Source organism: Rhyacophila brunnea, unplaced genomic scaffold (assembly GCF_057557595.1).
Source record: "Rhyacophila brunnea isolate RB1 unplaced genomic scaffold, BYU_Rbru_1.0 scaffold_15, whole genome shotgun sequence".
NCBI lineage: Eukaryota > Metazoa > Arthropoda > Insecta > Trichoptera > Rhyacophilidae > Rhyacophila > Rhyacophila brunnea.
This window is the reverse complement of record NW_028232806.1, coordinates 27,820,736-27,842,312: the sequence shown is the minus strand read 5'-3', so window position 1 is coordinate 27,842,312 and position 21,577 is coordinate 27,820,736. Positions and strand designations below refer to the sequence as shown.

General features: G+C 30.9%; 1 protein-coding gene across 1 annotated transcript in view; it reads left to right on the top strand.

Moving 5' to 3' along the window:
- Positions 1-3,572: 3,572 nt before the first annotated feature.
- LOC147075092 (protein Wnt-4-like) overlaps positions 3,573-21,577 on the top strand; it is a 211,214-nt gene continuing 193,209 nt past the window's right edge. The window contains exon 1 of the mRNA XM_085943160.1: positions 3,573-3,696. Within this exon, the coding sequence (XP_085799286.1) occupies positions 3,620-3,696 (77 nt within the window). The 5' untranslated portion in view covers positions 3,573-3,619. The remainder of the gene's footprint in view (positions 3,697-21,577) is intronic.

The window sequence follows — 21,577 nt, the reverse complement described above, 5'->3', positions numbered from 1 at the left end:
AACCTGTTATACATTGTTAGATCTAGAGTAGGTATAATAGAGTCTTTAATAAAAATAATTAGAAATTAAAAAATATTAGAAATTGAAGAATTCGGATTACTCCTGAAAATAATTATGTCATTACATAGATTTAAATGATCTAAAAAGATAGTAGCAATTTCTTAGCGAAATTTGAATCACATTATAGCATAGATAGCATTGTTATTAGATATTATTTTCAAGAATAATATGTAAAGTAGTAACACATACGATGAAAAGCCTGAACGTATACGGCCTGATTGGCGTGACTTTGTATGTTATTAATTTTTGTTTGTCAACAACAACCTGCCGCCATCATGCAAAACAAAAAAGTATTATTACCGATGCTAAAATTTTTGGAAACAGGATTGCCAATTCAACGTACCTATAGCGTATGTTACATTCGAAAAAGAATTTTCTTTTATGTATTCTAGTGTCATTCTACGCCCATTCACGCAAGAGATAATTTAAATTTCGAATGCGGCCTGTTGAAGGATGGTTTTAAAAGAAGAATATTTCCAGGAAATGAATTACATACGTATCAAAGAGTTTTTTTTAATTTGTATTTTCACGAATTTCATAAAAATGACTGTGAGGTATATTATCATTATGTACATATTTATCTATGCATTAGATGTAACGACTGCTTATTATTTAAATCTCTGTATCATGAAAAATTATTTTATTTAGTTTAGTTATTTTTTTGAATACATATGCATTACAATATGGATGGTTAGCAAAGAAAATGAAATTGTTTTTACCTACCACATAATAGATTATTTAGTTTATACGTTAAACTCGTGACGATTTCATAAAAAAATTAACGCATTTCTAAAACTAGCAGTTACTGTTACCGACCGTGACATGCGACTGCGACAGGCGACAAACGTAGTGTCCTCTGTCGCTGTCGTATGTCGCAGTCGTCGGTATGGAACGGCTAGCTTACTGCCTAGTCCAGAGTCCTGGCCAATATAAACCTGCGTATGAACAAATGGATGTTGTTTGCAAACTTTTGTAAAGTTAGACAAAAACTGTTTTTATACATTTAAAATGTTCTGATACAAAAATTTTCAAATGTTTTTTTTGTAGTCCGTCACGTAAGGATAATATTGATGACGTGCAGATATTTTTGGTCTGTACACAATATTTTTGTAGTGAGCATTTCTTTACATGCACAGGAATGGGTAGTGTACCTATTGCATGTGGTTGTTGTCACCGACATTGTGGTATATCACACCTATTGTATCGCCTTGGCTCGCTACGACTCTTTTTTGTTTGGGGAGGCTAAACTTTCGGATCTTATTTATAATTTGGTACATTTATAAAAAAAATACGTAGTGAATGGAAACCTGAAGGCATACTGTTAATGTTAACACATCACAGTGTTCCTGTCCGAACCAGAGGCATCAACAGCGTTACGTCGCATATTGTGTTATTATTATATTTAATCCTCGTTTGGAACCCCTGTGAATTATTAACAGTCGCCAATTCTACTAATAGATGACCATAAAGCTAAATGTCTGTTCGTCCTTTTTTATCTTGTCCGATGACAGTGCGCTGATTTATTGCATTTGCGAACATCGGCAGGTAATTTAATGAATCCATCTTTTCAGAAATGAGTCAATGCTAAAAAATAGTTTAACACGGATTTTATATTAAAAAAATAAATAATGCAGCCACCACTTCTTGTACGCGCCCTCTCTCGTCCAATAGGAGCACAGCGCGGGAGTATTTCGTTTGCTTGTTCGAAATAAAACAACATTTCAGTCTCGTTTTGAATTTCGAACTGGCAAGGCGGTCTTGGCTGGCGGTTCGCCTTTTCAACAAACTCGATTCGAAACGTTCGATTTTCAAAAAAAAATCCCGACGCGTACTTTTTGCTATAAAATTTCATCAACTATCAGCTGGGCATCTCTTTATTATTAATAATAAATCGAGATAGCAAAAAAAACCTTTACATTAAAAAATGTTTTTAAAAAGTTACTAAAACATTTAAAGTGGTGATATTGAACAATAATAAAACTGTTATTGTTAGTTTTTTTATATATTTTTTATTAATTATTTATGATATTTTGTGTTGTGTACTTTATGTGATTTTATTTTTATGGTGTTTTTTGTGAAAAAAATAATTACGTTACAATAGTTTGTTTGTTTACACGTTCGGTTATTTTGATTGAATTTCGATTCAATCTTAATTATATACCTAGATATTTTATAACATCATAATATATGCAATGATTTTTCGCGCCAAAATAAATAAAATGCGTTACGGAAAACTCTTAATTTGTTTATAAATATCACATACGTTTTATTATAGGTACATATATAATTATTAAAATGTCATTATTATTAGATAAAATACCTACACGTATTATCTCTCGATTAGGTATATTGGATATCAACTAAAACGCACATCCTAAAAGTAATAAACAAATTTCGGAAAAAACCTTGAATAATACGGATTTAAAAAAATATTATTAAAAAATACCTAGTATGTGTGAATTCGAGTATTTATGATAATTACATGCAAATATATAAATAAATAAGTATTTTAGATTTTTGTAGTTTTGTAAAAAAAATACCCTTTAATCACGTAAATGTCAATTCCTATTAAAGAGGATATTGTATTAGTTATAACAACATAAAACACTTTAATTCTAATTTACTTTTACTATTATATTCAATTTAGGTATTAGTTTTATTTGATTGCGCTAAGTATAGATATTTTTAAACTAAACGACTTTTATTTTCAATATTTTAACAGGAGTTGATAATATTACATTGTTTTAGAACACATAATACTTTTGGAATATTGTGTGTATCTATATTATTTACATACGCAGTTTTAATTTCATTGTTATCATTAAATTGTGTAAATAAACGTATAAGTACTTGTTTGTTGTGTATTGGTTGAAAATATTCATTTAAACTGGCAATACAGGTACAGATAATTTAAATTATGTGGATTAAATCCCCACAATAATATTATATTTATTGATTATGATTGCCACGGGAATATCTTAAACCATCAGGTACATATAGCTCACTCGCTCTAAATTTGTTAACTTATTTTTTTATTGTTTCGACGAGATTGTGCAATTACTTTTTCTAGTATTTTATTTATCTTAATTAAAACTTAATAAAAAAGGCGCGAAAGTTTAAATAATAAAAACCTTCTTCTAGTTTAGATTTAGAATATTGTAAAAAAACGTATTTATTAGATTAATTCTAGATTAGTGAAAATATACAATAAACACTGGTGTTTATACATATTTTATAGTTAAATGTCAAAGTTGGTTTGACTAGGTTTTTATTGTGTCATAGAGTAAATTATTATTTAAAATTTCCTATTATTTCTTATTGTTTAAATAATTGAAAAAATCTTTTGTGCGGTTTCAGTGTTAATTCAAACAATCGAAAAATAACAAAAAATATACTGTCAAATATTACAAAGAGAGTGACAAAAAACGCTACAAATATCTGGGCATTGTTATGGACATAGGTATGCCTTAATAGCCCGCGCGTGCACGTTGGGCATAGCGTTGAGAAAAAAACGCCCGTCACTTGTTGGCCAAGTGAAGTCTTGGAAACCAGTACAACCATGGAGAGTCCTGCGAGGCTTCCGGCGACCGTCTGCATTCTTCTGCTCATCGCCGACATCACATTTGGAAGCTGGTGGTAAGTACCTAATAAATTGAGTACCTACCGTTGTAAATAAATTATGCATGGGTGCCAGATTGGGTGAAGCTCCCCTATTTGGGGCAAGGTTTTATTAACCTAGGGTAAGGGGAGAGTGGTGAAAATGGATAGGTAGTTTCTTGAAGAATGATAGCCAACCTACTTTATTTATTATTCATTTATTACATGAGAAAATACGCACAAAATATTTTCTGCGCGATATCGCAAAATTGGCCGCCGCGTACAATAATTGACCGCAAAGAAAAGTTTAATATAATTATAATAAATATTATTTTAATGTTATGTTACCGTTGCTATGTTTACTTGGAATCGATACAATATCATCTAGTGGTGTTCTATTGGCTGTAAACTCGAACCATTACAAATTTAAAGATAAAAAGTCCTATTCATAGTGTAAGTACAATTTATACGATCTGTTGTGGATCCTCATTTGTTATGAAAAAAATGGTCAGCTCAGAACTATTTTTATATTGTAACAGTGATTTAAATAATTAATTAATTCTTCATCACTGTGATAAAAATTGAGCAGGTACACTGCTGTCCAAAAATTTAAAACATAGCAACGGTAATTTTTTCAAAAATGCGTTTTATTGTATTTTTAAATAACCAATCTCCAAATACACATACTTACCTGTATTTAAATCGTTTAAAAACCTAACAACTATTCCTTGCTTGGCAAATTCATTACATAGTATCCAACAAAAACAATTTCGAAAACAAGTAAAAGAGCAATAGTTAGTTACTAGGTTTTAATTTCGGATTGTAGAATTCTTGTATATTAGATTATGATATTTTTGTTGTATTGTGGATTTAAAGGAGATCTGTTTCATTTAGTTATAAGCACTACTAAAAATATAAATTGATAAAAAACATGAACACTTCTTGTTTGACAAGTGCAATAAATGCTTAATTCAAATATTATATTTAAATCATGATTTTAAGATGGCATATTTTCCCACGGTAAGTAGGTACCCAGTTATTTGGAAATTTTTCATGAATTAAATATTACTAATTGTACCTGCAATTTATTTTAATTCAATGTTTTTTTTATTTACATTGCGGCTACGAATCAAATATGGCTATAAATACTATATTTTCAATTTGGGAATCCATTAATTCTTGTGTATTGGATATCGTATTAATAATTGGTAAAGGCCATACAACATTGCAAACGTTGAGAAAATCATTTTTTTATTTGTTATATTGATGGGAATTTTTAAATTCTATATTATACATATTAATTACTATTTATGCAGCGCTCGAAATGGAAAAATTTACGAACTTGAGCGCTCGATAATTTTCCAAAAACATTCACTTGATCTTATGTAGATTTTATAAAAATAAATTTGTTAAATCATTTGCTATAACATTTTATGAACTGAAGCTGCGCTCCGGTTTGCTCCGGTCCATTTAGAGCCCTGTATTTTTTATGATAATTATAACGATGGGATTAATAAAAGAAATGGTTTTGGCTTTCATTACGTTTTTTCTCAAGTCTCTTACTGGGGTTTGAATTTTGACAACCGTGCAGTTCCTCATGCATTGTGGTGCATTACAATTTATTATAGATATCTGTTATTGGAAGAACTGAATTAAAATAATAGATTGTGTGTTAATATATTTGTCAAAAACCTTTATATTTATAACAATTTAATGTCTAAAATAAAATTATACAATTAAATAACATTACTGCTTAGGTATTCTTGTTTATGAATAATTGGAATTGTATATTACCTGCAATACGTACAATAAAATAATCCAATTTGACAGCCTAATTTAAAATTCGTGTTCGATTTTGCTTCTCTAATAAAGGAAAACGATCATAAATAGTGTTGCAAACAAAAAAAAATTAAATGAATGAAAAATAATATCGTAAATTCATCTTTAATTAAGGCGCCCAGAGATACGAATGCTTCGGGACTAAATACAGTTATTTATTGCAGGCATTTTTCCGAAATGCCTTTATAGATTTGGCCTAATCTTGAAAAGTCGCAGTTTTATTTGACAGATTTTGAAAACGAATGCGAAAGCAATTGATCGGTTTGAATGAGTATAGAAAAAAAGGTTTCGACCGCAAAAAATACAACAGGGGTAAACCATAATGACTTGTTATATCTTGTTTAGTAATGAATTGCGATAAAGAACTGTGTTTAATTAGATACTATACAATATTAGAATATATTAAACAAGTATACACATAGCCAATAAATTAATGACAGTCGTAAATATATTATAAATTATAATTTTGTTGAAGTGAATACAGCTATTTTATATTAAAAAAATATATAATACCTACCCATATAATATATTAAATCATAGAAACAGGATTGAAGCCATCGATCTGTATAAAATTTTAATAATAAATATGTACTAAAATCAATTTATTTTAATTTTTATGTCTCAAATAGGTAGGTCGCATACTTAAAATTTGATTTTTGCTGAGCGGTGCAATAATAATATGTGGTTTTGGCAGAGGGTTGGAGCGGACCATTTTTTGTGTTGCTCCGCTCCGGGACCTAATACTTGCTCCAGCTCCGCTCCATGGTCTGTTCCGCTCGGGGTAAAAAGTTTTAATAGGTAACTATTGTATATTATTATGTATACAAATGTTAAAAAATAATTAGTTTTGAAATAAGGTTTATTATTTGTCCTTTTCATTATTAATTCTATTAAACAAAATTACCGGCAGCAAATTATCTTTCATTATCTGCCTTTTCTATCAAAAAAGTGAGGTTATTTATTACTTGGCCGTATTTCAAATAATTCCAAAGTGTCAAAATATATAAATGTAAATATAAATACAAATATAAATATAAAAGTGTCAAATAATATTTTCATTGGATTTTACGACGAAAATTTAATAATAAATAAACATTCGGAGCAGTGGAGCAATACAAATTTTCGGTGCAACAGCTCTGCTCCTGCTCTGGGTAAACCCCCATTGCTCCACTGTTCCGTGCTCCTGCTCCGATCTCCGCTCCAACGCTCTGGTTTTTGGTCATTTATAATAAATGAAAAAATGTTAATTAGAGGTATATGAAATATTATACAGTTTTTGTAAGTGTTGTAGCTCTTTTCATTTGGTCAACCCAAACTATTGAAATAATGATAATGGTTAGTTTGATTATAACCCCCACGATGGCTGAGCAGTAACGTGTCTGTTTATAATGTCATAGGCATAGCCCCCACAAGAGGGGGGCTAATAGGGCCCTAGCCTGGGGGCCCTGCGTGGCAGATCGACCAGATCGACCAGATCGACGAGTAGAATTTTATTTTATAGTTGTTTTTAGTGCGTTTCCTGACAATAAGTGATGACTCTTCACGATCGAAGGCGATCTTGACCGAAGGTCGGGCCAGACGGTTAGCCTGAGAATCTGCCGAAGAAGAAGGCCGGGAATTTGAGCTTTAGAAGAAAAATATGCAAATCATTTAAAGCCTACAGTTTATTATTATACATTTTTCATTAATTGTGGAATGCTCCAGAAGTCGGACAGAGCTTTTAAGAAAAGTCGTTCAGTATTTGAGTCAGATAATTAGCATAAACCTTATTTACCTTGATAATCTGACGCTAAGTATGTAGGTAGGTATGTACTTAATTATTGGTTGAAATTCATGTTGTTTAAATTTACTGTTGACCCTTGTATTGTGATAAAATATGTTTATAAAATAATGAAGACTACGCATATTAAGTTTTAACTTACTAGGTATTTGTAAATTTTTATTATAATTTTTATCTTAGTTGAGCGTGCGTTCTTAATACGAAAAAATGGGTCCTAATAATTAATTAAGTAAAATGTCATGATAAATAAAATAAAATATAACTGGCTTCTGACGATCTTATAATAAGGAGTTGGCTGTAGGTAGGGAATCCAATCCCGAGCCAAAATTCTGATCCTGGGATTTCGGGATTACAATTTGACAATCCCGGGATCATTTATTGTTAATATTGTATACGTTCAATCTTGGAAATACATAAGTTTAATGGAGTAAATAATATTGTAATATAAATAATAATATGAATTTAATATGAGATTGCTGTTTCTAATAGTAAAGAATTAATGAATGGGTTAGCGAGATTTAAAATAGTAAAGCAAATCATGGTGCTTTTCCGCTTCATAAATCTAATTAGTCAGCAAAATATGAAACTGCCGTAAAACGTATGAGATCATGGTGGAATTACTATGTTAATAGTGCGAAGCATTGTTTTTTCCAATCTTTCTCATTTTTATTAATTTATGTGAAAAAATAAAATGAATCGGCAACTTACACATGGGTATAAATCAAACTTCATTCAAACTCTGTTTATTTCTAATGTAGTTATTTGTTATTAAAAGTATTTTTTCTGTTATATTATCGTTTTTATTTTATTTTCCATAAAAATTGATAAAAAAATCAATCCCGAAAGTTTCGGGATTATGTTTATCAATCCCGGGATTCATAGGTATCGAAAATAGCTCGGGATCCCGGGATTGGAATCCCTAGCTGTAGGTAATTCACACAAATATTAGTATTACGTTTTATTTATATAGTGTTATAAATGTCGAAAATTAATTATAAGGTGTGTAACAAACATTTTATCCGGTCCCATATTATGTGTACCGAGAATAGAAAATGAGCGTAGTTGGATCTCGTTTTGTCAGTTGATTTAAATTATTAAAAATTACTATTAATTATTTATAGAAAACATTATTGTAAACTATACGCTGTCTGACTCAATCTGTAAAATATAAACCGTTCTCCGTTCAAAATCTTGTTTATTGGATTTGTCATCCCTCACTCTTAAGATTTGTTTGGTAATTTAATAAAATTAAAAGTACTCTAGCCTCTAGCTTTTGAAATCAAACATTATAATTATGTTGTTCACCTTTTTGCGCCATACCTTAACGGAGGTCAACCACCATCAGGGCGACCTTCAGTTTGTTATCTGCGGTATTCGGTACGTTCGGTGGGGTTGCACTCGTACTAATCACGGATGTTCTTATGCCACGAAATGCAGTATCCATGTCTGCTACATATTGATATTTTTGGATAACGAGATAAGGAATGATATACTTTTATTTTCACATAATGTGGCCGAGGTACTATAGTCTTCTAGTTTTGATATTGACCTCAACATTTATGACTCTGTTAATATGGACGTCTTTTCAAAATCCTTGGATTGGCAGAGTGACAATAATTAGGGTCTAAAATAAATAGACATTAATCATCAACGTGAATTATAGATGTTTTTCAAAATATATATTAATTTAATACTTATATATTACTATATAATTTAATACTTGGTGAGCATTTAAATATGCAGACGTTAATAATTTTTCAATTATGTATATGTTTAAGTTACAAGAAGAAGAGAGTTTATTCATTTTTATATAAAGTGTCAGGCATAATAATTCTCAATCCGTAATTATGTTAAGAACAAAATGAATTAAAACTACTAAGTAGTAGATATAAACTTATTAAGGCTATACTTCAGCTGGGGCACGGTCTAAAACGATCGTGACTACGCGACGCCAAAGATTGTGCAAATGACGCGTGCAGAACAAAACATAATTTGTCATAAAAAGTCAACATGCGTCCATTTAATGTTATGTTTATTGTTCTATTAATAATAATATATTCATTTACATGTTTTCTTTTTCAAGTAAATGGGTAACGTTTTTTAGTCATCTTTACACGATTTAAGGAATAACTCCCCGTCGCCATCACAAAACAAATTGACGTGTTCACAGCTCGACTTTCGCTCTCCGATTGCCAGCCAGTCTGAAATTTCGTCGCATCTATAGTTGAAAATTATTTGCCGTTTCACCAGTGATGCCAACCGTACTATAATTATAGTACAATACTATAATTTTGATTCCGCGAAAAATGTAAAATACTATAATTTTACGCCAAATATACCAAAATACTATAATTTAAAAGGATTCAAGACGAAAAATGTTCCTGTACTATATATTTTCCAGAAATACTATAATTTTTATGCCTTTGTACTATAATCAGCATAGAAAAATATGGCAACACTGCGTTTCACTGAACCTCCACTGAACACTTCACCGTTTTCTCGTCTACTTTCTGTATCAAATCGTAATGAACGTCTATTTATTTAATTAATGAATGTTATTTCATTCAACAGTGAGGTGCCCACTTGTCCTGGCGTCCAGTTGTCCTAGTGCTGAGCATTAATATCACGCATTAAGATTATTTCGTTAAACATAAATATTTTTGGATAGGTACTTTTAATATTATTACTTAATAATATCTCTAATATTTTAAAATATGTAGTTACCTACTTATATATTTTGTGCTAGGGTTGCCGACGATTTTTTAATTAAGTAATGAATTCCGCTAGTTTCTCTGACGAGCCCTGTGGTATTTAAACAGTACCCATGAAACTAGAAAGAAGGACGTACCGTTGCATTATGTGGACATTTATGATCTTTAGCTAGAAAGGCGAGGCCAATGTAAAGGTTGGTGTGGCCACATACGTTGCGAGTTGTGACATTCCTCCTTTTTTCCAATGCACTTCGAGAGAGATAAGAGGAAAAGCCTAAAATCTATTAATGGGCAAACTATTGAGTGATTAAACTATACTGATATGAAGTGATTAACAATCTACGGATGTAAATTCATCTATCCCAATTTTATTATAAAAAAATCAAACGATGTTCCCTAAATTTTACGTGTCTGGAATAATTCACGTTTTCATTCACATCTATGGTCTATGCGTTTTGTCACTCACCACGGTAAGGAAAGAGATCCAACTACCCTCATTTTCTATACCCTGCACACGAAATAGGGGACCATATAAATGTTTGTTACACACCTTATAGTTAATTTTGAACATTTATAACACTATTTAAATAAAACGTAATATTCAAATTCGTCTGACTTACAGTCAACTCCTTATTATAAGACCATCAGAAGCCAGTTATTTTAATTTTATTTATCATGACATTTTAACTGAAATAATTATAAACAGTTAAAATTAAAACTTAATATGCGTATTCTTCATTATTTTTTGAACATATTTTATCACATTACAAGGGTCAACAGTGAATTTAAGCAACATGAATTTCAACCAATAAGTAAGTGACTAGCTACGGTTGTAAATTCAACAATTATCTATCTCAATTTTATTATAAGAAACAACTCATACAGTTTCCCTATGTTTTAGGTGTCTGGAATTCACGTTTTCCTGCTATTTGCATGTAGTTTATGAAGGGTCGTTTGATTTTAGTAGGTACATTTAATTCCTGGTTTTACGTTTTTATTTCTCACAATTTACGTCTGAAAATTACATTTTTTAATTAACAACCCAATTAATTTGAATACATTGAATACAATGCATGACATCATTAAATTCCATTCCAGATGCATGTGTACATTATATTTCTTATTCAACTAAGGTTACACAACACGAATGAATACTATTAATACTATCGACCGAAGGTACCTACTTGATGGAATTTGAATTAAAATTCTAATGGAATTAAGTTTTGTACTATTCCATTTGAGTCGTTTTTTGCAACCCGGGTTTCGCCTTTCGGCATTTTCAGGCACTGGTTCAGTCACCAAAAGGCAAATACACACTAACACTATTGTTGTTTTTATTTAATAAAACGCAATTTTTTGTAGTACTTATTCCACTTTTAATCAAGAGATTAGGACCGGTTTCGTCCGCCTCAGAGGGTCATTTTCAACTGAATACATTTTCTTAAAACAATATTTATCAAACACACTAACACAATGGAATAGTACAAAACTTATATCCATTAGAACGAATGTATAAGTTTGCTGTTTAATGCCTCAGCAAAGAAAAACATAGTCGTTTCAAAAGAAAAGTAACATTCTCGAAAAACACATTGACATAATAATATGCTCAAAATTATTTTGTATGATTTTTAATTAAAAAATAACGTATTTTTTAAATATCAATTTACGTTTTACCTTTATTTATATTTTTTGTCAGTTCCTTAAAATCATAAAATCAGAGTTTCATGGTTTCATTATATTGTTTTTCATATACCAGAGCATATACTCGTGTAATTTCCATATTAAAGTGGACATATTAGAAGAATTGGCCAGAGACTGAAAAATTGCATTAATCACCGATATTGCAACGAGCACCGTATATTATATTTCATTATTTAATTACATACAAAAACATTATAATATGTTGCAGCGGGCAGCTGAAACCAAGTTATAAGACTAAGTCAACAATACTATAAAGATATGACTACAGATTTGCAAAAATGATCATTATTGCAATTTACGTAAAATTAATATTTAAACCATATGCATCTGTATTTTATCTGTTGAATAGAAATTGTATGAGTAAACCACATGAGTATGAGCAGCTTCGTTTACGAGGACCATTTTTATCCATAGCATGTGGTGCTCATTAGTAAAACAATGATTTATAATAAATTGTAGCGTAGGTATGTATGTTTCATGGCGAATTTAATTTACCGGCGCCAAAATGACAATCGCCCACTTGTCATGGTGTCGCCAAAACGTTCTCATAGAATTTTCCAATGATTTAATAACATAAACCGTATGTATGCGAAATGTCTAGTAAGCCTTTTCCAGGCTATTTAAACATGGTTCATGACACCAATATTGCTACCATTTAATTATTAAACGAAATTAATACTACCTAAGACAAACAAATAAAAATAATATTTGATACTGTTAATTCATGATACAATTTTATACTATAATATAAACGCAAACGTAATTTTTTGTTAATATAATTTACTACACTAATGAAACACGCATTGTATTAAAATAACTTTGATATTATTATTTCAAAGTTCTATTAAAATATGTATGATAGAAGTTGAATTTATATCTTTTATATCTACTGACGTTTTACGGCAACCATTTTAATAAAGTTCTACCACGTAAACGCCAGTTCAATTACTACTATTATCTTGATTGACTAATGATCAGAATGAAGCAATTATACACGTAGGTATATTTTAATTGAAACAATTCCCACCTTTATTGGTTTTAAGCCGGGCAAAATATTATATTTCATGCAAATTCAATTACGCCAATCAAATATTGGACTGAGGAAAAATACAATGTCCACGATTGACATGAAAAAAAATGTTAATTGTCTTTTTTATCTTATATATTATTCTTTAAAATATACTATACACCACGGTACAGGTAACACCAGGTATAGGTATAATTATATACTTAAAGTTATGAAGATAAGACATATGTATTGTAAGAGGTAATTATTATTACTATAAACAATTGAAATTGAAAAATTTTCTTTTGATTTTCTCGGAAAGTAAATACAATATGTTTTCTACATGTATAATATATGGAAATTTAATAAAACGTGTAGTCTCCATATTTGTATATTTCTGCTGAATTTAAACAGTCTGGATGAACGAGAAATATGCGAAAATGCCATGAGATATATGTAGGTATATTCATATCGACTCTAGAAAGGAAAAAGGACGTAACCATCCGTTTTTTTCAAAATAAGTTTTATTGGATAATAACGTGGTATCCGACTAAATAAACGCTGTATCCAAAGGAAAGCTTCAAATGCCGATATAATGTATAATTTACATGGCGATTTAAAAAAAAAGAAGAAAGTAAAGTGGGAAAAACGAATTTACCATAGTTTTCGTTGGTTTATCTTTAATAAATTCAATAATTAATATCAGATTAGGAATATAAAAACCAAATTATTAATTATCATGCACTGGTTATGTATATTTTGTATTTTAAATCGACCGAAAACCATAAGAATAATATTTTTGTGTCTCATGTAAAATTTGATTTGTGTGGATCACGTCCTTCTTCCTCACTACAGTCGATATGATGATTATTATTGTTTGTAGTTTCTCATTATTTAACCACGATATGTAGGTATTTCTTTATTTTTAAGGTGACTTACAACTTATAAAGAATAGTTATTAATTCCTTGTGGCGTATAAGCAAGATTATATTAATAGAGAACTGCTCATGGCGAGAGAAGTTTGAATCAATCTCTGTTAATAGGAAAATAATTACAACCTATTATATGGTAAGAAATAATAATCGAAATGCAAAAAATATGTACCCATACTAATTGCATTGTATTAAGTCAGTATGGCATAATAATTGATTCCTTGAACGGATTAGGTCGTATTGTTTATTGTTAATTTATCAACATTTTTTTATAAGTCTCATGCTATCGTATGACTAGGCAATTTTATAAAGAATAAATGCCATCGATTAATGACTGAATTCACTATAGATGTATATTATTAAGAATGACTAGATAGTCAGATAAATTTATCGTGATTCATCTCAAAACTTATCTTGTCAGGTAAAATTGACCAAGTCCATTTTGGAGTTATCGTCATTGTAACATACCTACTACAAACAGTGTAGTCAGTAATTGAGTACGTCAAAAGCAAAATGAATTCTCTCCATAACCTACATATTAATATATGCAGATAAAAATAATTAGAGTCTGTCTTCTATAAGCTGGCGTGCGGTTTCCCTCCGCTTCAGCATCCTTACACTGCATTCCCTCTCGTTCCCTCCCATTGAAAACTTGCAACAGTCGAACGCGATGGCACAATGCTTTTAGTCCGCGAACGACGTGACGTGAACGCCAGCTTATAGAAGACATACTCTAAGTATATAGTTTGAGGAGGTTTTAGGTACCTATATTAGTATACTGAGAAACTTAAGGCTATACCTCAGTTGAGGCAGGATCTAGGACGATTTGGCACCGCGAACTGGCCTCCGCCGATTGGCCTCCGGTAATTGGCCGCTGGTACAATCGGCCGCTGGCCCAATTGGACGCCGACCCAATTCGACGCCGACCCAATTGGCCTCCGGGAGGATTGGACGCCGCACAGTTGAATTAAATGCGCAAAGGAATAGACGTACGTTACGATTTGTTGGAGTAAATAAGCAAGTCAGTTTAATATGCTTCTATCTTCTCAGTAGTTGTACCTTATACATTTCGCGCTTGACACATTTTTAATATAGATTGAGAATAATTATTATGCCTTATGATGTTTATTAAAAGAAAATAATTCTTCCGTCGCTAAAACTTAAAGATGTGCATAATCAATTAATTTATTGTCTATACATGGGTACTTATTTATATTTACAACAAATATTAAAAATAATGTTAGATATTAGAATGAAAATAACATTATATTTCAGCGTTTTATCGACATAATATTATAATAAAGCTTAAACATATTGTATATTATTATGCATAAATGCGTATTTTAAGATAGTATGAAATTACAAACAAAATATTAAGTAAGTTATCTGCTAAGTATAAATGTTTCAGTAGTTTGATTGATAAACTACTTAGGTACTGGGTGCCGGACGAAATCCCGAAGGCTGAAATCCCGAAAGCCGAAATCCCGAATACCGAAATCCCGAACGCTGAAATCCCGAATGGCCGGAATCCCGAAGGCCGAAATCCCGAAAAAAAAAATACAAACATACATATTTGCGCAATTTTTCTGGTTGGTGTCCGATTGTACCAGCGGCCAATTACCGGAGGCCAATCGGCGGAGGCCAGTTCGCGGTGCCAAATCGTCCCATTCTCGTTGAGGCATGGTCTAAAAAGATCGTGGCTAGGCGATGCGCAGATTGTGCAAATGAAGCGTGCCGAAAGAAATATAATTTGTAATATAAATCCAACATACGTCCATTTAATGTTCTGTTTATTGTTCTATTAGTAACAATAATAATATATTCATTGACATGTTTTCTTTTTCAAGTAAATTACAAAAACAATAAGTTTTTCCGGTTTTCGGTACGGCTCCGAGTGATTGATTTTTGATAAAATGTTTTTATTTGTATTAGAAATTTATTTTATACCATAATTTAAAATATTTTATGGTACTTGTATAATAGCCCGGTGCCACGCTCCGAAACCAATGGGTATGTTGTATCGCAGGGCTGTAGCCATACATTAATTTAAAAAATGATATATTATAAACTATGAGAATTATGTCGAGAAGCGTAACACGATCGTGAATGATTTCTTTGCGCCTTGAATTTAACATACATAATATGTGTTATTATATCAAATTATATTATATTACACACATTAAATCAAATAAAAAACAACAGTATATTTATTTCATATACATATAATGTATTATGCTTATAGAATTGTTGTTTCCGTCAGTGGCTAACGTCGACAACAACTGAAAGTGGGGAATAAGATCATGTTAACGCGCGTGTTTGAACATGTACCGAACTGGAAAAACCGATATTTTCTGATTAACAGTTTTTCTTGTTTTCGGTTCATTCCGGTTTGAAGCCATGCAGTTTATTTGTTTTAATTTAAACAATACAGGGAGTGGCTACTGTGAATTTAAAAATGGAGACAAGCCCTTTTTCTTCTAACTTTGCAACTAATAAGTGGGTCTAGGACGATTTGGCGCCGGGACAACTGGACGCCACGCAATTAAAAAATAAATAGATGTTAGGTACTTATACGTACTTTTAAAAACACTGATAGTTGATTTGATAGTTGGTGAGAATTGAAGTATGCACACGTAAATAATGATTTAATCGTGCATATGTTTAAGTTTCAACGAAAAAAGAGTTTTTTTATTTTTATATAAAGCCTTAGGCATGGTACTTCTCAATCCGCAATAAAAAAAACATTATGTTAAGAGTAAAATGAATTAAAACTACTAAGTAGTAGATAGAAACTGATTAAAATTCATCGTATACGTTCTATTTACGTATCTACGACAGTGCGGTGTCCAATTGTCCTGGAGTCCAGTTGTCCCATTCCGTAATCGGTACCTACATAAATGTAATACTATCAAAAAATAAATTTGGTAAGTCCTTGAAAAAAGTATTTAACGTTCATTTGATTACTAAAGTATAATGTAGAAAATTCTATAGTATGTAAAATATTCCAGCTTTTATATGGGGAATATTGAGCAGATTTCTCTATTGAACAATGTTGTATTTTTTAACGACATACGTATATTGTAAGCTATATGTAAAATCAAAATGCTAGACGTACGATAATGTGTAATTATAACCTAACAAGCGATCTATAAGAAAAAATATTGTATGAGGGTCGGCCAGGGCGATTGAATCCGTACAGATATGACACACGGGTGAGGAGTGTAAGGCCAAAACAGATTGTTCTCACGCCATGTGAGCTGATGTACTAGAACCATGGCCCCCACATCTTGAAGCGGGCCCCTAGTCTAGAATCTTCGGCGGGCCCCCCTACCTATCGCTAAGGTCAAAGTCACTGTGACAATCTACAGTTGTGTAATACAATTAGTGTTCAAGGTAAAATTTAGGGTATTTTATAGCGATTTTTTTTGTACTTTTAGGTAATACGCCCATTTGAATTGCGGAGTTGTCGAATATCGATAAACAAACAATCGAAAATTCGCACATTACATTCTTTGAAATGTTAGTATGTTTAAAGTGAAATAGACCGCAGGCGACAATTTTTACTATTAGTGCAATTTTGTGATGTGTGTTTATCTCACTTGGCTGGTCGATCCGCCACGCCGGGCCCCCAGGCTAGAGCCCTGTCAGCCCCCTTGTGGGAGCCATGACTAGAACCATCATAACATTCAATAATGAAAACTGACAACTTAAAACTCCGTTTTAATTGCCTGTCGTTTGTAACTCATTTACAATTTATTGTTGAATATGTTAATGATCAGGTGATCTATGATTATATATAACTTCACGTTCTCTATCTTTTTAAATTAAAATCTCATTCCAAAATATCTGGGGGTACCGGGTCCCGGTTCCATTTTTAGCTCTGGTATACATTAATCTGTCCATAGTCTGAAATATTTGGTTTGTGTTCAGTATAGTAAGTAGGTACGTAACCAATACAATTTAGTAGGGTTATGAAATATTTCATCAAAAATGAAACCGTGATGGAAATATTGTTATAATACATAATATAATACATTACAATAAAATTGCTTATACCATGCGTTTGCTTAAATTAACGTGCGTCCTTCACTATCGATGTCAGAGGCGTAGACAATAATGTCGGGTTCTAAAATTATAAAGCAGCATTTAAAAATAAATTATTTATGATTCGTGTTTTTAAAATTTCATCAATGGGGGTGACTATCATCTTTTTTTTAAATCGTCAAACATAAAATTTCGATAACGCTTGACGCCAACTATTCAAATAAATTTATATCGCTATTTATTTATTTTAAAAAATACGACATTTATGTTAATAAATATGATTCTTAAAATATACAAAGTTAGTGATTATGGAAGAAAAACGTGATTATGATATTTTTTAAATTAGCTTATTTTTAAATTATCTTAATGATATTTCAAAACCTCATATATGCACATTTATAAATTTGAGTGAATTCCAAAGAACTGGTTAAGGACGATAAAAATTTTTATAAATGCGGGTAAATAAATGAATGTGTTATATAATAAATTGAACAATCCGTATAATAATTATTTTATAAGATTTTTAATGAACATAATAATTATTAAACGAGTTCCAAAGGTCGAAAAAAAGTCGATCAAGAATTTATAAGTGGTTCTAAGCCCACATTAAAAAGACACTAATATTTACTTTGATAGAATTATAATATCTTATATTATGCGACATGGATAAAATTAATATAACAGTATATATTTATATCTAAAAAATAGCTATGGTTAACGGCCCATATACTCAGCGTACGTCAAAATGGAGATTTTATGCTATTTTCAGAGCATAACCATCAATATTCCTTAAACGTTATAGATAATCTATTTATATAATTTTGAAGCCTTATTATCCTTTATATTTATTATTGTTATTGTAAATATTTCACTAAAATAATTTCGACATAAATTTTACTAATGGTTATATAAATGCTTTTAAAAATTAATAAATATAAAAAATCTTAACACCACTTCACATGGCCGTACTGAAGTATGACTATATTCTAAAACATTAGAGCGAGAGGTTTAAAAGAATACTATTTTATGTAATAAAAATACTTTATGCAGTCATCAAATGTTTAAAATAAATATAAAGGATAATACGGCTTCAAAATTATGTAAATAGATTATCTACAACGTTTAAGGAATGTCCGGGATCATGCTTTGAAAATAGCATAAAAGCTCTATTTTGACTTACGCGGCGCACGTCCCACCTTAAATAGATTTGGATTCTTATCGTCTTATAAGTAGAGTGGCCCCCAATTAATTGTAAATGTATGTACTTACGCCACTGACTGAAATATATATTATGTTGTAAAGTTGTCACATTACAATCCATAAATAATATAAGGGTAATTTGGGCTGACACCAATTTCTTTTTATTATGTTAATATTCCACATATAACCCCTTTTTTCCATTTGTTATCTCATACTAAATCGTGTTTAGGATAAATCTCTTTTTATCTTCTATATGCGCCTTTTCGACAATCTTTCTCGTAAATGTTACAATGTTATTGAGCAGCGGTTCTCATTTAGTGGCTCTGAGTCGTATGCTCCCAGAGGTTTGAATCAGGTGCTTTAATTATATTTTATTATACAGATTACAGTCGCACTCGGTTATTACGATCACGGATATAGCGAGCTCTCGGATGTAACGAGGAAACATTCGTTGACATTTTAGTTTATGATTTTCTCCATACATTTATTCACTTTTATAACAGGCTACTTATCGGTTAAGTATATCAAGCTAAAATTTTCTTAAAACTGTTAATGTGTCAATTGTTTAAAAACATTTCGACCCTAAGCAATAAAATCCGACCGGGCATTTATGATACTAGTTAAGTGTCTAAGTACTTACCTACCTAATTGGTGTTTTCGCCGACAATATTGAAAAAGTATACACGCATAATATGGTATGGTAATAAATTCCATGTAAAAAATCCAAGGTTTGTGATTAGGTAGAAGTCAGTAGGTACCTACCAGCGTTCATTATAATTTATACAACTTCTTTTGTAGTTTCTGGATGACATGCTTGTTTCGGGGAAAAATTCTAACTGTGTATTTTTGTTTGAATTGCGACTTTTTGTGTTATGTGACCGCTCATTTAAAAATATCTATTCTGTGATATAACGAGTAACGCTTATAACGAGCAAATTCAGTCGGTCCCAAGGCCTGAACAAAAATGATGCATAAGTGCCAGTGAGAAAGTATTCAGCACCCTTATAATCTCAACACGCGCTAGAGTGAGATAAAAGGCTTACAGATATGGGAGATGATTTGCTACGGTGTCGCCGCCAAATCTTACTTTATTGCTGAACTAAGCGTCGATAACCGTGTTGCTAAAATTGATATTTTTTGTGTTAAAAATAAAGTCAGTTGTAAATATTTTTAGTTAATTAAGTAGAAAAGATGGTTATGTTTGTTGTATTAAAATATGGTAGCCGTACTGATAAGCAAGACGATGGTATTACGTTTCATAGGTAAGTTGATACATGTTCGTGATAATTTATTTGTTTATTATTATATGTTTTAATATTAAGTGACCTAGTATTTCTTTAAAATACGAGTAACTTAAATTATGGATATCTTTACGTAATGGTTGCATTTTGACCGCTTAAAAATACTATATAACGTAAAAAAAATAGAAAATTATATTTTAATTCTGAGCGTCTAGTGCGAGCACTAGCGAAATGGTCTATGGTCTCAAACATGTGTATACAAATGCGTTCGCTCGCCCACAAACCAAACGCATGGCACGCAGCTTCATTTAGCAATGCAATGGGTGGCGTCTAGATGTATATATAGTCTAAGGTCGGTCCCATCTTCCTCGTAATAACCAAGTTCGACTGTATTTGAAAAATACACATAACAGAAACACTGTGAAACTAGTAACTGATATTTTGTAATATTTGTATTTGTAATATACATTTTTTTATCTTCAAAAGGCGTCATTAAAACTGTATAATCTCTCACATAATAAACTCTCAATATTAAAGTGAACCCATTTGGGGAATATATGAAAGATATCAAATGCCCTTATTCAATTGAATGAATTTGAATGAAATTATTTTATTTATAGAATTAATTTATTTATAGATTAGTCCATTTAATAAAAAACATTTGAATATTTAAGTACATATCTATTTATTTAAAAATAGTGCAAATGGAAATTCCTCAATACTCCTTTTTCCAATGCGAGCCGCATGGCTGCTTCTAAGTTTACATATTTACGATATTTGTTTTTTATGAAGTCTATAGACCAAATGTTCTTTCACAGTATACAGTAGTAGGAAAAATCGACAATATTAATAAAGAAACTGTTACCAATTCTTTTAATTGACTTGATTCTTGGTGAACGTATAACTTCGACCAAAATTTTTCATCCGTGGTATTATTAAATAGTTTTTAAGTACTTGGTCATGACTCATTTCCATTAACGTATATTTAACGTTAGCCCAGTTAATTAAATACAATACGTATTGAAAATGATGTTGGTGGCCGTAGAAAAATCCTTTTGTGGCCGCACATGAGAACCACTGGCGTAGAATGTAGGTAGAGCTAATTTTTAATAATTATTGCAGATCAATTAAATTTTTACAATATTTGGCGGATATCTGTAATTAATTTTATTTATAATATCATATTTTACTGTTCTCTAACAGTCGACAACGTATCATCAAATAGCTGCTATCCCAAATACGATATTACATAATAAACTTGTTTTTAAATACTAGTTAAATTAATTAAAACGATATGTGATTAAGTATAATATATAATAATAAATGGTGATAACTTGAACAAATTACTTACTACATCAGGATTATTTTTACGTTGTATAATAAAGCGATATATTATTAAATTATCATTGGCTCTATAGCTTGGTCTTGGGCCACCTCTCGAGAAGGTGTCATAACAGATTTTTAAA